This window comes from Maniola jurtina, chromosome 21 (assembly GCF_905333055.1).
Source record: "Maniola jurtina chromosome 21, ilManJurt1.1, whole genome shotgun sequence".
Lineage (NCBI taxonomy): Eukaryota > Metazoa > Arthropoda > Insecta > Lepidoptera > Nymphalidae > Maniola > Maniola jurtina.
In genome coordinates this window covers 479,483-496,048 of record NC_060049.1, presented here as the reverse complement: position 1 = coordinate 496,048, position 16,566 = coordinate 479,483, and the positions used below count along the sequence as shown (strand labels likewise).

Below are 16,566 nucleotides of genomic sequence, written 5' to 3'. Positions count from 1 at the left end.
TTTCGGCAAAGAAAGCAACAACAAGGCGAAGGGGTAAAAGGGTACCTACAAAGCTTGAAACATCTCGCTAAGACGTGCAATTTCGGAGCACAACTCGAAGTGAATCTTCGAGATCAGTTCGTTTCGGGACTTTTTAGCGAGGAGATGCGTTCGCGGCTTTTTGCCGAAAGGAATATTGACTATCGGCGCGCGGTGGAGATGGCGTTGGCTCTCGAGGCGGCGGAGCGGCATGCGATGACGGCGTGCGCGACGGCTGGGACGAGCGGGCTCGCATCTGTGACCGGCGCCGGGGACGACGACGGCCTGCATCAGGTGGGCGCGGCGCGAGGCCAGCGCGCACCGGGCGGCGGCGGCCTCAGGGCCGGCGGCGGTGCGGGGGCCCGAGGCCTCTGCGGTCGGTGCGCAAAGGGGCCTCATCCAGAAGGAAGATGCAAATATAGGTTCTACAATTGTGATCTGTGTGGGGACCGAGGTCATTTGAAGGTCAGATGCCCCCAGAAGGGCAAAAGTGAAGTGAGTGTAGTGAGTGGTGGTTCGAGACAGAAACAGAAAGGTCAGATCTATTTTAATAATTCCGATTCTAATAGTGACGACGATAGACATTTTAATAATATTATTAGCGGCGGAGACGGTGGCCCCTATCATGCGATTTTGAATATCGATAACGCGAGTCACAAATTTGAAATAGACACCGGAAGTAAAATTTCAGCCATATCTAAGCAATATTATGATAGGAATTTTTCCAAATTTCCTATACAAAACAAGAATTTAATTCTAAAGTCTTATATCGGTGACGTCATAGAAACGATCGGTTATATTTTAGTCGATGTAACTTGTGGGTCTACATCGGCAAAATTAAAATTGTATATAATCGAAAATGGGGGCCCTCCTCTCATGGGCAGAGTATGGATAAGAGAATTAAAATTAACTGTTATTCAATGTTATAACATGTCCAGTAACGAGTCTATCGCTGTTAATTTAAAAAAGGAGTTTCCCGAAGTGTTCGCGGGAGGCCTGGGCACTTTTAAGTCGCGATTGCGTTTACATTTAAAGGACGACACGCCCGTGTTCGTGAAGGCCCGTCAGCTACCGCTTGCGCTTCGAGAACCGGTGGAGCGCGAGCTCGAACGATTGCAGCGGGAAGGGGTTATTTACAAAGTTGACAGATCGGACTATGGGACGCCCATAGTGCCTGTTGTTAAATCTAACGGTTCGATTCGCATTTGTGGCGATTATAAAATCACCATAAATCCACGTCTTAAAGATTTCCACTACCCGCTGCCACGGATCGAGGATCTGTTCGCCACACTAGGTGGGGGCGAGCAATACACGAAGCTCGATTTATCTAATGCGTTTCAGCAGTGTGTTCTAGAAGAAGACTCACAGCCGATGACGGCAATCACGACTCACATAGGTACTTTTGTTTATAAGCGCGTTCCGTTTGGAATTAAATGTATTCCGGAGAACTTCCAAAAGATTATGGAAGAAACATTGAGTGGATTGCCCTCGACGGCCGTGTTCGCTGATGATATTTGTGTTACGGGTAAAGACAAAGGTACACATTTAAGAAATTTAAGGGCAGTGCTACACCGTTTGAATGAAAATGGTTTAAGAATCAATTGGTCTAAATGTCAATTTTTTAAAGACAGTGTTACATACTTAGGTTATAAAATTGATAAATTCGGTTTGCACACTGATGATAAAAAAATCGAAGCTATAGTCGCTGCACCCCCACCTACGAACGTAACACAGTTAAGAAGCTTTATGGGCCTGGTAAATTTTTACTCAAAGTTTTGTTCGAACATGAGTGATATTTTAAAACCGATGTATAATCTTCTTAAGAAAAATGTCAAGTGGAATTGGGACAAAAAGTGCACGAACGCCTTTCATAAAATTAAAAAGGTACTGAGTAGCTCTCCGGTGCTGGCGCATTACGACGCGAGCCTTCCTCTCATACTAGCGGTGGATAGCAGTCCTTACGGCTTGGGAGCGGTGTTGTTGCAGCGGCACGCGGACGGCGTGGAGCGGCCGGTGAGCTGCGCGTCGCGGACGCTCACGAGCGCGGAGTGCAACTACTCACAAATAGACAAAGAGGCACTCGCTATTGTGTTCGGGGTGACGAAACACCACCAATACTTATACGGGCGGCATTTTATTCTCCGTAGCGATCACCGCGCTCTCAGTTACATATTTGGGAAAAAACGGGGTATTCCTTTGACCGCGGCGAGCCGTCTACAAAGATACGCGGTTAAATTAGGTGCGTATGATTTTGAAATTGAATTCGTAAGATCTATTGAAAACTGTCAGGCCGACGCACTCTCTTGGCTTCCCTTGCACTCGGCCGATAGTCGAGTCACGAGTGAGAACGAAAGAGGTAGTTATCTTAATTTCATTCGAGACGATTTTCCGCTCAGTTTTAAAGAAATTAAAACGGAGATCCCGAAAGACCCACTATTGAGTAAAGTGTACGGTTACGTTATGTTCGGGTGGCCGAACAAAGCGATATCAGAACCCGAAAAACCTTATTTTAATAGAAAGGACAATATACATATAGATCAAGGTTGTTTAATTTGGGGTTATAGGATGATAATTCCTAAAATACTGCGAGAGAGAGTTTTGAAAGAAATACACGACGGGCATCCCGGTATCGTCAAAATGAAGCAGATTGCACGTAATTATGTATACTGGGAGGGTTTGGACGCAGACATCGAGCGTGTGTCGGCGCAGTGCGCAGCGTGCGTGTCGCAACGCCCCGCGCCGCCCGCCGCGCCGCTGCACTCGTGGCCCTGGCCCGCGGAGCCATGGTCGCGCTTGAACCTCGATTTCCTAGGGCCGTTCAATAACGCGTATTACTTAATTATCATAGATGCTCATACAAAATGGATAGAAGTTGAAAAATTAACATCGATCTCGGCAACCGTCGTTATAAGTCGTTTGAGACAACTATTCGCTAAATTTGGGCTCCCGAAAATGATCCAGAGTGACAATGGACCGCCTTATAACTCGGAGGAATTCGGGCTGTATCTTAAACGGAACGGTATTAAGCATACTCGCATAGCTCCATATCACCCGTCCAGCAACGGTGCTGCTGAAAACGCCGTTCGTACTATAAAACGGGTTCTAAAGAAAGCATTAATCGAAAATGTAGACGATCTAACGGCGCTCAGTAGATTTCTTTTCACGTATCGCAACACAGAGCACAGCACCACCGGTCGCGAGCCGGCGGTGGCCATGTTCGGGCGGCGCCTGCGCGGGCGCCTCGACCTGCTGCGGCCCGACGCCGCCGAGCGGGTGCGCGCCGCGCAGCAGGCGGCCGAGCGCCGCGCCGCGCCGCCGCACACGCTGCGCGAGGCGCAGCCCGGCGACGCCGTGTGGATACGCGATTATGCTAAGAATAGTGCTAAATGGGCGGAGGGTGAAGTACTAGAACGAAAGAGTCCGGTGACGTATGTGGTTAAAGCTAGGGACGGTCGGGTACAGAAGCGCCACATAGATCAAATCCTAACAGACAAACGCAAGTCTCGTCATTCTTTGGCCTTAGTGTCTCCGACGTCGGACGATTCCCCTAACCCAAACGCTCGTGATTTATCGGAGAACGAAACTTCGAAAGACAGTTCGGTTAACGTTGAAGAAGGTTCAATATCCGGTCATGTTTACGATTTAAATAAAGAAGATGCTAATTCGATCGAAGTAGAACAAGAGGGCATGCGCCAGCGTCGGGCAGCTGCATTAGAATGTGTTAAAAAGATAAAACAGTATTAATAAAATGCCTTAAAATTAATTATAATAAGTACTAGATAAGTACCTACCTATTTGTTGCGATTGTATTAGATCTTCTTATATTAACTTATGTATTTGTGTGTGTTAGTTCTTATATTGTTTCTAAGTTCTATTTGACTAATGTACCTACCTACCTGTTGAACTACTTAAGAGGTTATCTATAATACCTACCTGTTTATTATAGTCTTCTATTAGAGGAGGACAATGATATGTATGAAATATGTAGGTAGTCATGGAACTTATAATGTGTGTCAACTGTCACTGGGTATGTCTAATTTATTAATAAACCAGTCAGTATCGGAATCTCGTTGTTTTCATACATAACACCTATAAGGGTTCCTTTTCCTTGAGGTACGGAACCAAAGAGTAATAAACGAACCTGGTCGAGCGAGCTCTGGTTAACTGTGTAGTCTTCGATGTCGCAGCTCATCTGCAGCTCCGCCATCAGCTTGAATATGTCGCTTAGTTTGGTCACTATCTCTTTGCCGTTCACTGAAAAATAGCAGACGGTAGAAATCTTATTTATTTTCTTCTTATTTTAATATTTTTTGTGACTAATTTTATCAAAAGTATATGCACGAGTAATTTTATTATAACATAAAATGTTGCATGCTAATGGGTAGAATTTGGCTGTTCCTTTTTGGTTTTTGTAACATCTGCACTGTTTTCTCATATTCGCAATAAAGAAATTTGATTCGACTTGATTAAGAAAATCAAAATATAAGTACTTACCAGTAGCGTGTGTGGGTATGAGGAAGTGCAGCGCCGCGTGATGCAGCACGCGCAGCTCGGCGTGCGGCGCGCGCGCGTGCACGCGGAGCCACACGGCGCGCGGCGCGCCTCGCCGCACGCGCGTCGCCACCACGTAGCCGCCGCCGAAACTACAAATTCATATAATAATGAAGCAAGTGTTATACTTGGTCGTTCACCCGAATTCAATGGGGAGCCACACTGCCAATTAATCCCGACAGGTGGCGCATAAACAAACCGGCCATAGAGCTAATACCATCTGTGGAACCGACTAAACTGAGCTGGCTATAATTCACGAAACAATCGTAAATAATTGTATTGATAATTGATATCAAAAATTATCTCAAAGCTAGCAGACAAACAGAATGAACAATGTTGATATTGACAATGGCCGGACTACTTATCCATCAATCCCGAATTCCCTGGAATTGAATTCGGCCAATGGAATTCTGGCAAACGACCAAGTTTATACAGAGCAATATTCCAGAACCACCAGACATTATTTATTTTCTGAGAAACAAAATGTGTGGCATAGCGTAGGTATAGTGTACCTAAATAATTTACACACTACTTTTTCTTGCACTGTAGGGTCTCTGAAAACACTTACCGTTTCAAACACTCATCGAGCGGCGCCAACGCGCACAGCCTACCCGCCTTGAGCAGAGCCACGCGTGCAGCGAGGCGCCGCGCGTCGTCCAGCGCGTGCGTGGACAGCACCACGCCACGCGACGTTGCGCACGCGCCGCGCACGCCGCGCGACACGCACGCGCGGGAGCTCGGGTCCATGCCGCTGGAAGTCAAAATAATACATTACTGTCCAGGCTGGAAATAAAGCACTTTACGGCCGAGTAATATCTTGGAGGCGAAGTCGAGGACTTCCGAATTAATTTTAAAAGGACGAGTCGCCAGCCGAGTTTAGACTTTTATAAGTCCCATCGACAAAATTCGATTGCGCAGAAAAACGCAACCTAATGCCGACTAAAACCACCACTGAACGAATGAAATACAGACCTTGCTTCTTGACGCTAAGATTTTAAACACAAGAACAGAGACTTTCGCCTATCTCTTTCATGATTCGCGGGTACAAAACATGTCGCATAGAACTACCATAGCCGACAAACGCGTGCTGAGAATGCCTCAGATATTTTCGCGCCATTCAAAAATAATATTTCTGCGCAGGTACATTGGCGTAACTTATATAGTTGGTGGTAGTATACCTGGTAGGCTCATCGAGCAGCACTAGTGGAGCGCGGCCCATGAAGGCGAGCGCAGCGCAGAGTTTCCTCTTGTTGCCGCCGCTCAGCGAGCCGCTGCGCACTGAGCCGTACTTGCTCAGCTCGAACAGCTCCACTGTTCGACGAATTACCTGCAAATATTCAAAATATACATGACATTTTTCATAAACCCTCTAGGTTAGGGCTACGACCGAGAAATCCCTTCACCATATATTATTTTCAAATAAGTCAAATTTAGCAATAGCTTAGGTATTCAGTTTTATTTTAGAATAAATGTTTTTCATGTCATTTTGTTCGTGATCTGTCATCTAGAGGCCTACTATTCTATGGCAATGGTTAGTCATGAGGTTGTAAAAAAATAAAAGTTAGCCAACTTACTTCTTTTTGGTCGGTGATTCCCCTCAAGTTACAGTACAACCTTAGCGTCTCTTTCACCGTCATAAGAGGATCTATCGCATCGCTTTGAGGACAGTAGCCTGTAGGAAAGAAAAGACATTATAGAATAAATCAGCCAAGTGCCCAAACTCCCTCCTGAAGGGCTTTGTAACATCAAATTCAAATGTATCGCCACATTCGCAAGCAGATGGCGCTTTTCACTCATACGAAGAAATCCATCAGCAATCAATGACACAAACGCAAGTCTGACTACTCACGACTCTGTCACTAGATGGCATCACGGATACATTCATCGGAAGTCAAAGTAGGGCACGCAAATCTGAATCGCACTAACAGAGTTTTCTAAAATCTGCACTATGTATAGAAGTTTCAAGATATAACCGTTGACCAGCTGGCGTTACCGAGCAAGACAGCCGCTCGGTGGCCTCGACCGTACCAAAGATCCCTTTTGGTACGAGCACAGAACACCACTCGGCCGTACGATGCATGGCAGCCATTTTAAAATTCACCATCTTAATTTTCTATTATTAACTGACTTAGAAAAAAGGAGGAGGAATCTTCGTTTTTATTTATTTTTATTTTTTGTTGTTATAGTGGCGATAGAAATACACACTGAAAATTTCAATCCGCACTTGGCGTCGTAAGAGGTAAGTCAAGCTTACTGATCAGTCCTTGGCAGAGGTCCCTCGACGAGACCTTCCGCGCGTGCAGGTACACCTGCCCACTGCTGGGCCGCAGCTGTCCCGTCAACATCGAGAACGTTGTCGACTTGCCCGCGCCATTCTCTCCTAGCAATGCTGTACACTGGAAAATAATCATAATATTAGTATCCATTAAGTATGCTCCTGGCAAAAACTTATTACACAATCGAAGATTACGTAAATGATAAAAAGCATGGATTTGACTCGCTCCAGCAATGCGCGGGGCTGCAAAATATTATTGTAAATTGAAGAATTGAAAAGAGCAACCACCGAGCTAGTTTTTCTCGGTAGGAACGGCATTCCGAACCAGTGTTAAAGTATTTGACGATTCAAAAGCACTTGTAAAAGTTTATTTGAATAAAAATCTATTCTACTCTATTTTATGGCTTCAAAGAGCTTTCTTAAGCCAGCTTTACACGGGCAGCTTGAAGCAGTCAGGATAACTTTTTTTATTATATTTTATTCAGATACAAGTTAGCCGTTGACTGCAATCTCACCTGGTGGTAAATGTTGCAGTCTAAGACGGAGGCGGGCTATGCTCGAAGGGATATGGCGGTTTTTATTAAACCCATACCCCTTTGGTTTCTACTCTACACGGAATCACACCTGAACGATAAATCGCTTGGCGGCACGGCTTTGCGGGCAGGGTGGTAACTAGCCACGGCCGAAGCCTTCCACCGGACTAGACCAGTGATTTAGAAATTGTAAAATTCCCAACCCTGCCGGGAATCGAACCCGCAACCTCCCACTAATAAGGCCACAGCGCTGCGCCAGAAGGTCTTCAAAAACTGCTTCAAGCTGAGACTGCTTAGTAAATTACAGTCTTCTATTTATATATTACTAGCTGAAGCCCGCGACTTCATTCGCGTGGATGTAGGTTTTTAAAATTCCCGTGGGAACTCTTTGATTTTTCGGGATAAAATAGTCTATGTGCTAATCCAGGGTATAATCTATCTCCATTCTAAATTTCAGCCCAATCCGTCCAGTAGTTTTTGCGTGGAGGAGTAACAAACACACACGCACGTACAAACTTTCTCCTTTATAATATTAGTGTGATGTTGCAGCAAAATGGCATTAGCCGGGAGTTGGCCATCCGTTAGGGATATGGTTATCACGGGGATGGCGGGCGGTGCAAGACCGTGGCGCGTGGGAATCCCTACAAGAGACCTATGTTCAAATTTATTGGTTGATGATAAAGAAAATGATGACGAAGAAGATGATAATGATGATGATAATCAACATGGTATATTAAAAGATATGATAATGAATAATGATGGTAATGGAAATGATGAAGATGTTGATGATGTTTGATAGGATAGTTACCTGTCCCGGGGGTATGCCGAGCGTGAGGGCATGCACGGCGACTCGCTGCCCGTATTTCTTGCGCAGACGCACGCACGCCGCCACGTCCTCTGTCGTACTCATCGACCGCTTTATCGATCCGTTCTTGATCACGTCTTCCGTGTCCACGAACCCTGTTTGTGAAAGTAAAAATACTTAACAAATGATTTTGTGATCATTTTAAGGATTTTTCAATAGTATATAACAGTATTTATTAGATACTAATATATCTACATAATTATTCAGAACACACATAACTTTGACAAGTCAGAAATGTATACCCAGAATCGAACCCCTAGCTACGGCTATCACCGCTTAAACTCTATAATATGATGATGATACCAGTAAGTGCATGAAATCACTGACTTACCAACATTAATGTTACTGTCTTACCAGCTTATCATCATTTTAATGTAACTTTCCTACCAGCATTAATACAATTGTGTTACTATCATTTTAATGTAATTGTCATACCAACATTAATGTAACTGTCTTATCAGCATTCATGTAACTGTCTTACCAGCATTAATGTAACTTTCCTACCAGCATTAATACAACTGTGTTACCATCATTTTAATGTAACTGTCATACCAACATTAATGTAACTGTCTTACCAGCATTCATGCTACTGTCTTACCAGCATTAATGTTGCCGATGGTACGCAGGCGCAGAGGCTGCAAGCCGCCGCGCACGCGCGTCGCTTCCGCCATTATTTCCTCCACTTCTTGTTCTTCTCTGTCCACTATTTCGTTGGAGAACTTGTCCTTTGAACGCAGCCTTGAAAATAATTAATATTATGAAAGAGAAAAACAATACTTTCAGTAGAGAAGACGAAGTAGGTATCACAAAACGATATATATATCGCCATAAGACAACGGTCACAAAAACCGGTCAAGTGTGAGTTGGATTTGCACACGAAGGATTGTTATAGCGGTAATAGAAACACACATTCTGTGAAAGTTTCAACTCTCGGTTTTTATGGTTCACGAGATACAGCTCACTGACAGACGGACAGACGGGCGGATGGACGCACGACGTGTCCATATAGAACTGGCTCAGCACCTGAACAGTGCTCAGTAGTGAGCCGACTAGGTATGATGACGATGATGTTACCTCATGTGGATCCAGTCAAAGCAGTCGTATTCTATGGCGAGGTTGAGGAGCAGCAGCACGGTGCCGACCAGCGCCAGCGCCAAATAGTGCTGCCCCACCACGTTGGTGGTGAGCGGGTCGCGGTACGTGTCCATGTTGAACTGGCTTAGCACCTGAACAATGAATGCAAAAATGAAAAATGTTTTATTAACAAAATATAGTCTTATACAATAATTTCCCTGTGTCTGGTGGTACCCACACTAGGTAATCCTGTGTCGTGGGTACCTAGTTTGCGTTGACAATATCCCGTTTACAATTTTATTTGACACTCGGTTAAATTAAAGCTAACAGTATAACAATTATTAAGTATAACATTAAGTATAAGGTTAAGTATAACAGCTATTCTAAGATTACAGAAATAAAGATAAAAATGAAGATGTATAATAATTTCACTAAAATTACAACCACATCAAAGAAAGCTCAGTCACTCGGCGGGAGGTGGAGAGAGAACTATGCTTAGAGTTTCTCTACGTGGTCTAATCAGGATTGAGAAGATTCGTAGGAGAACCAGAGTATTCGACATAGCTACACGTGTAAGAGCGGGTCAAACTCACGCACTAAGGGTTACCATACCACCATACCCAAGGATATTAATGCATGAAAAAATATATGAAATTGTGCGCAAGAAATTATAGGAGTACCCCTTCCAGGTTAGCCCGCTTCCATCTTAGACTGCATCATCACTTACCACCAGGTGAGATTGCAGTCAAGGGCTAACATGTATCTGAATTAAAAAAAAAAACTTAGATGTGAGGATTAACAGTGTAGTTAACAGGAAAATACTTGCCTCCGCTTGTATTGTATTCTTGGCAATTTCAAGTAAACCATCGCCCAGCGTGAACTGTGGACTCAGCAACAGAATTTTGTGTAACACCCATCGAGCGTTGTCTGTAGCCTGCAAAGACAAAGAGTTACAATAACTGATCAAGTGATTGTCAGAAAACACATAAGGTAGGATTCTGTAGTCATGTTAGCTCACCCAATAACTTTGGCCGTCATTATTACATAAACAGTTAGTATAGATGCGCCTATTAGAAATCAGATGATGCCCGCCACTTCATGAATTTAGGTTTTTAAAATCATGTGGGAACCCTTTGATTTTCCAGGATCAAAAGTAGCTGGGGTTAAAATATGTTCTTCCAAGGGGTCAAGCTATCTCTGTACCAAATGTCATTGAAATCGGTTAAATGGATGGGCCGTGTAAAGCTAGCAGACAAACATACAGACAGACGGACAGGCAGACAGACACATTTTCGGATTTATAATATTAAGTATGGTTGAAGAAGGGAACAGCTTCTTACGAGACCATAGAATTGATGATGACTGAATGATGATGACGCTACTCACCTCTGACTCGGAGATGATGTCGAGTACGAGCAGCAGGGCGATCCCCACGAGGCCGATGAAGGCGTTCCCGCAGAACAGCAGCATGGTGGCCAGGCTGGCCTCCGCGAACACCTTCTCCAGCACGTGCACCACGCCCGCGCACGCGTACCTGACGACAACGTGTTGTCAAAGTCTTTTCTACTGCAAGATCTGGCTATCTATGTGTTCAAGCGTGAGTCGGACTCGCACGCGAAGGGTTCTGCAGAATCCTTCAAGATTATGTTATACACTTGGCGGCCATTTTAAGGCTTCCATACCCAAAGGGTGCCAATGGGACCCTATCACTACGCCTCAGCTGTACATCCATGCATGCGTCCGTCCGTCTGTCTGTCAGCGGGTCGTTTCTCGAAAACCGTAATAGGTAGAGAGATCACACAGAATGTGTATTTTTATTGCTACTATAACAACAAATAATAAAAAGTTCACAATGAAAACCATGAAAAAAAAAATATTAAGAACGGAAGACTAAGTCGTGGACATCATTTATACTCTATCTGCGAAAAGAAGTTAACATAGCTCTCTCTATTACGTAATCCCATTCAAATGACTGAACCAAAAATCTCGACAAACTTCACAATAATGTTAATAGATGGCGCTGTCTTCTATTACATTACAATATAATATAATTAAAACTATTTTATGGTAATTATGGGATACCAGGAGGTCTCAGTTCGGGGCGAACCAGTAGTATAAAGACATCTGACTTACCCATAGAGTAGGATGAGTATGCAAATGGCTGGCAGGTTGTTCCTCGCCACAAACACGGAAAATTGGAATGCTTCCAGAACTACTGCCGTGATCAGCATGTTCACCACTATTATCTGGAAATTGGGAACACAGACATGCTTTAATATAGATACCCGCGTTACAGTTAACAGTAATGTGTCAAGTTCCTGAAAGGTGCTCTGAAGAGCTGTTTGACCTCATTCCACACACTTATTTTTACAGCCGCACCGCACGCCACCGCAAGCATTTTCACTCTCACAGCCTGGGTGCCTGGTGCACTTTGAGCCGTTGTGCCAGATCCTTTTTCCACGCACATGCAAACTGTGGAATCAACTCCCATCGGCGGTGTTCCCACAAGATTACAAGGTGGGGTTATTCAAGGGGCGGACTAACAAATTTTTGAAAGGCTGGCAATGCTTAGACGGTTTCTCTGGTGCTGCAAATGTTCACGGGCGATAATCACTTAACATCAGGTGACTCGCCTACTAATTTGTCCGCTATTTTTAAATATAAAAAATCTTACAGCCATGTCCCACAGTAGAGCAGTTCCCCAGTACAGTCCAGGTGATACACCACACAGCATCTGCAGATGCTTCTCCTGGCTCAGGCGAGACGTAACCAGGTACACGGCCGCGCCCGCGCTCACCAAGCTGTATGCGATCAACAGCATTGCCGATATGCCCGCGTCTGCTATGTGCTGGTAGCTGTGAAAAGAGTTTCATGTAGGCTATAGCTAGGACAGGCTGAAGAAAATATGGAAGAACAGAAATATCATAAAAGCTTTCAAGATTCGACTCGTTGGAACACATGTTTTACCCATTTATGCTGCGGAGACGTGGACACTGCAATCGAGAATCAAAAACTATTATGCATAAAAATAAATAAAAATCTGTTTTAGAATGTACAGGTAAAGCCCTTTCATATGATACTCCACTTGGTATGGTTATCGTTCTTTGAAAATTGAAATATATTTTAATTTTTTTATTAATGATGCGACTACAAATTCGCGGTTTTAAGATTTATTCCTGTACTTGTGCTATAAGACCTACTTACCTGCGAAATTTAATGATTCTAGGTCAACGGGAAGTACGCTATAGATTTCTTTACGGACACGACAGACAGACAGACAGACAGACATACAACAAAGTGGGTATAAGGGTTTCGTTTTTCCTATTGAGGTACGGAACCCTAAAAATGTGTAAACTTACACTGTATCCTTGTTGAGCTGTTCCTTGGAGATCTTCATGGGATGCGTGTACACAGTGATGCCGGCTTGCTTGGTGCTCACAGTTCTCAAGATGGCGGAGTTGAGAGCGTTTATGGCGGCCGGTAGTATGTGATGACCCTTATTGTTGTACCACGCTACTAGGTGGGTCATATTGTTCTTGATGACTGAGGTGAAGCCGGCGTATCTGAGGAAGCGAGGAGATTTTTTAATTTATAGACTAGCGCTTGGCTGCAATCAGACTTGCTGGCAAGTGATAATGCAGCCTAAGATGGAGCGTGCTTGCCTAGAAGATGCCTATTTTCTATTTAATATGGATACCTTCAGGTATTCATAATGAAATTAAATTGGAGGGGAAAACTGATGCCAGAAAGACGTTCAATATCCTAGTGTTTAGAAGTAGAAACGAGGAAACAAATCGCTTTGTACATCTCCGTGGGTTTTTTATAAACTGAAAAGGGTGTAATATTGTAATCTATACTAATACTAATAAATAAAATTGGAGTGTCTGTCTGTAATTTCGAAATAACTACCGCATATTAAGGTCATATGGTTATTTGAACGATACTATAACCGAATCACACGTTTTTAAAATTTTTGTCTGTCTGTCTGTCTGTTTGAAAAAGCTAATCTTGGGAACGGCTGAACCGATTTTGACGGGATTTTCACAGACAAGTAGAGAATTGACCAGGGAGTAACATAGGCTACTTTTTTAACCGACTTTCAAAAAGGGAGTTGTGTTTTTCTACCTATGTACACCGAAATCTCCGAGATTTGTGAACCGATTTGCGTCATTTCTTTTTTAATCGATAGAGGAACTTTGCGACATTGTTTCATAAAAAATTTGGAATCCAACTCCTCAATCCTGATGCTGCAGGGGATCTGACCAATCCACGCGGGCGAAGCTGCGGGCATCAGCTAGTGTAAAATAATAGAACTCCGGATGCTCCGGTGTCAGTGTCGTGTATTAATGTTTTACATAGAAATAGATCCTACCGTTAATAGAAAAATAAGCGTTTCATAGGCTCCCTAGCGTCAAATGTAGGTCAAATCAATTACAAGTTGTCTAAGTAACAAATAGATTACCTCTTTTCAATATAAACTTGCTGTGAGTCTACCAGCCAGTTGTTGAGGGTGTCGGCGTCGTACAGCAGCATCATGTCAGGTCGGTTCCATTCCAGGTGTTTGTCTATGTCGCACTGTTGACCGAAGCCCACGCATCGACACGTCGGTGAATCCTGGAAATTACAGAACTTCATAGTAATCTAAATATTAATAACTAGATGATATGGTTTAGGTTAGGATAGATTTAGGTTTTTGAAAATCCCGTAGGAACTCTTTGATTTTCCGGAATAAAAAGTATCTAAGAGTATCTAAAAGTATCCCCGAGATGTACCTAAGCTAATTCTATTAACTTTATACTAAACACTCTCGAACAAAAAGATGGATGATGATTATAACTAAAAATAAAGGACGCAAAGCAAAAAATGGATAAGATAGAAATATATAGGAAAGGAGAGACAGGAAGAAAACGTGAAATCGTGGAACATCTTAGACAAAATCAAAAGAATAAAATCATCCACATGACAGATAACAATTTGGTACAGATTCTAAATTTCATACTCATAAGTACCAACAATAAAGAAGAATTATATGAAATGTACTATGTATAGATATTGTATACGCATATTACAGGCATAACACATAACTGAGTAGGTCACCCTCCCGCTCCCCGAGCCATTCAGTTATGCGCTATACCTAGTAAATGGTAGGACGCTGAAACTTACTTGGTGAGTCCAATTTCGTGAATTCTCAAGTCGCAAGTTGTTCATCACATGTTGGGCAAACGATGGATCGATGTTTGAAGAATATACCGATGGTACCGGTCTGTAAAAACGAAAAAAATCTATACAAAATAGAAGTAAAATTTGTCAGTATGTATTTGATATCTCCGGAACTGATAATCCTGAACAAATGAGAATCATTTGTTCAGGATTAATTTGAAAATTCTATCACTAATCGATACCTCCAATGTAAATTGGGGTAATTCACAAAATTTGTGTCGGATACAAACCTGTCCTCCGTAAATATTATTAGGTACCTATGGCCCCCTATTAGAATTAGTCCAGAGAAATTCAATCTATTAAAAATAATCCTGGACTAAGCAATATCATATGTCAACCCTTATGCAAAATAAGGAAGGATTTTGAATCGAATTTGAAGACCAATTCAAATGGAGTACTCCAAGGTAGTATATTGGCACGATACTCTTTCTCATTTATATTAACGACTTACCCTATTTAAATTATAAAAAAAATCAACAATTCAAATATCAATATATGCAATTACAAGACTGAACTTGAAAAATAACAGTAATCAACGAAAACGAAACAAAACCCATATGGTTAGATTAGGTACTGATACTTACATCATAAACTGTGTAGCCTCTTCGTACATATCAGTGTATAATTTCAAAGACACTTCTGCGTCTGCAGGCGGACGGATGGAGGAGAAGGCCATAGCTACCGCAAGGAAGAGAGACGGCAATACCACTAGTAGAAAGAGAAGCCATCTGTAGAAAAAATAATACGAGATGGAAAAAAATAGTTTTTAAAAAGGGATACATTTCTGCACTAAATAAGAAAAGAAAAGAAACAAACAAAACTTACGATTTGTTTTTTACATGTTTATTCAATTTTAATAGGGTTCTCCTGTATGTTATTGACTTAGCGTACCGGTATGAAGTAGAAACCGATAAGGGGAGTAATAAAAACTGCCATACTCCTTCTAAGTTAGTCTATCTTAGACTGCATCATCACTTACCACTTGGTAGAACACAGTCAGGAACTTACTTGTTGTGGAATATTACATTTATATTAGGCCCTGTTAGGATCTCTAACCTGACAAATTTGTATTCGTATTCATAGGTAAATTTTTTGACGATTCAAAAGCACTTGTAAAAGTTTATTTGAAAAAAAATCTATTCTATTCTATAGACAAAAATCATTGTACTAACCTGTTTCTCAAATAGTGCAAGTAGCGCGCATACATTAAGGCGGTAAACTGTTGCCAATTCGAGCCTCTCAGCGGTCCATCCGGCGACACGAGGGGAGTGTGATCGTTCTTGACACTGGAGGTAGACGCACTCTTTGACGAAGAATCCGGGACTGAAGCTATATCTAGAACAAGTGGAAAATTATCTAATTAGTAAATTTTACTTTCGTACCCAGCCAGACTGGTATCCAAACTAATATTATAAATGTGAAAGTGTGTCTGTCTGTCTGTCTGTCTGTTTGCTACCTTTTCACGGTTCAACAATTTAACCGATTTTCGGTCCAGAGTTAGCTTACATCCCGGGGAAGGACATAGGCTACTTTTTATCCCGGAAAATCAAAGAGTTCCCACGGGATTCTTAAAAGCCCATCCATTTAACCGATTCATGTGAAATTTAGTACAGAGGTAGCTTGCATTCGGGAAATTGACAATAGCAACTTTCTATCTATAATTTTCTATTATAAATTTTCTCTTCTTCTGAATTTTTCATAAACCCACAGAAATATTGTCTTGTGCTTGGTGCCCAATTTCAAATAGTAATTTGATCTAAATCATTTTCTAATCATTATCGATAAACGTCCACTGTTGGACATAGGTCTCCTCCTACTATTCGTTTGCATCTACATGAAAGCAATCCCTGGGAAGTTGTCAACAAACCCATGTTACTCCTTTGATTTTCCGGAATAAAAACTTAAAAGCATCCACGTATCTGTAAAAGTGCAAGGTAATTTCGTCAAGGATACTTCAGTGAATGAGCCGTGAAAAGATCACAGACAGACAAACAGACACACTTTCGCATTTATAATTAAATAATGTGGTT

General features: G+C 42.5%; 2 protein-coding genes across 2 annotated transcripts in view; one reads left to right on the top strand and one right to left on the bottom strand.

Annotated features, from left to right (window-relative positions):
* Positions 1–16,566, bottom strand: part of LOC123876519 (phospholipid-transporting ATPase ABCA1) — an 89,768-nt gene that overhangs the window by 1,989 nt on the left and 71,213 nt on the right. Inside the window, exons 45-62 of the mRNA XM_045922827.1 lie at positions 15,709–15,871; positions 15,121–15,264; positions 14,480–14,579; positions 13,779–13,930; positions 12,676–12,879; positions 11,991–12,171; positions 11,450–11,562; positions 10,703–10,850; positions 10,143–10,250; positions 9,317–9,468; positions 8,841–8,980; positions 8,186–8,337; positions 6,824–6,965; positions 6,144–6,241; positions 5,748–5,896; positions 5,138–5,320; positions 4,513–4,661; positions 4,160–4,272 (exon numbers count right to left, since the gene is read on the bottom strand). Coding sequence (XP_045778783.1) covers positions 4,160–4,272; positions 4,513–4,661; positions 5,138–5,320; positions 5,748–5,896; positions 6,144–6,241; positions 6,824–6,965; positions 8,186–8,337; positions 8,841–8,980; positions 9,317–9,468; positions 10,143–10,250; positions 10,703–10,850; positions 11,450–11,562; positions 11,991–12,171; positions 12,676–12,879; positions 13,779–13,930; positions 14,480–14,579; positions 15,121–15,264; positions 15,709–15,871 — 2,591 coding nt within the window. The remainder of the gene's footprint in view (positions 1–4,159; positions 4,273–4,512; positions 4,662–5,137; positions 5,321–5,747; positions 5,897–6,143; positions 6,242–6,823; positions 6,966–8,185; positions 8,338–8,840; positions 8,981–9,316; positions 9,469–10,142; positions 10,251–10,702; positions 10,851–11,449; positions 11,563–11,990; positions 12,172–12,675; positions 12,880–13,778; positions 13,931–14,479; positions 14,580–15,120; positions 15,265–15,708; positions 15,872–16,566) is intronic.
* LOC123876113 (uncharacterized protein K02A2.6-like) lies at positions 909–3,790 on the top strand. The gene has a single exon (XM_045922255.1). It carries the CDS (start codon positions 949–951, stop codon positions 3,760–3,762), a length of 2,814 nt encoding a protein of 937 aa, XP_045778211.1. The 5' UTR covers positions 909–948; the 3' UTR covers positions 3,763–3,790.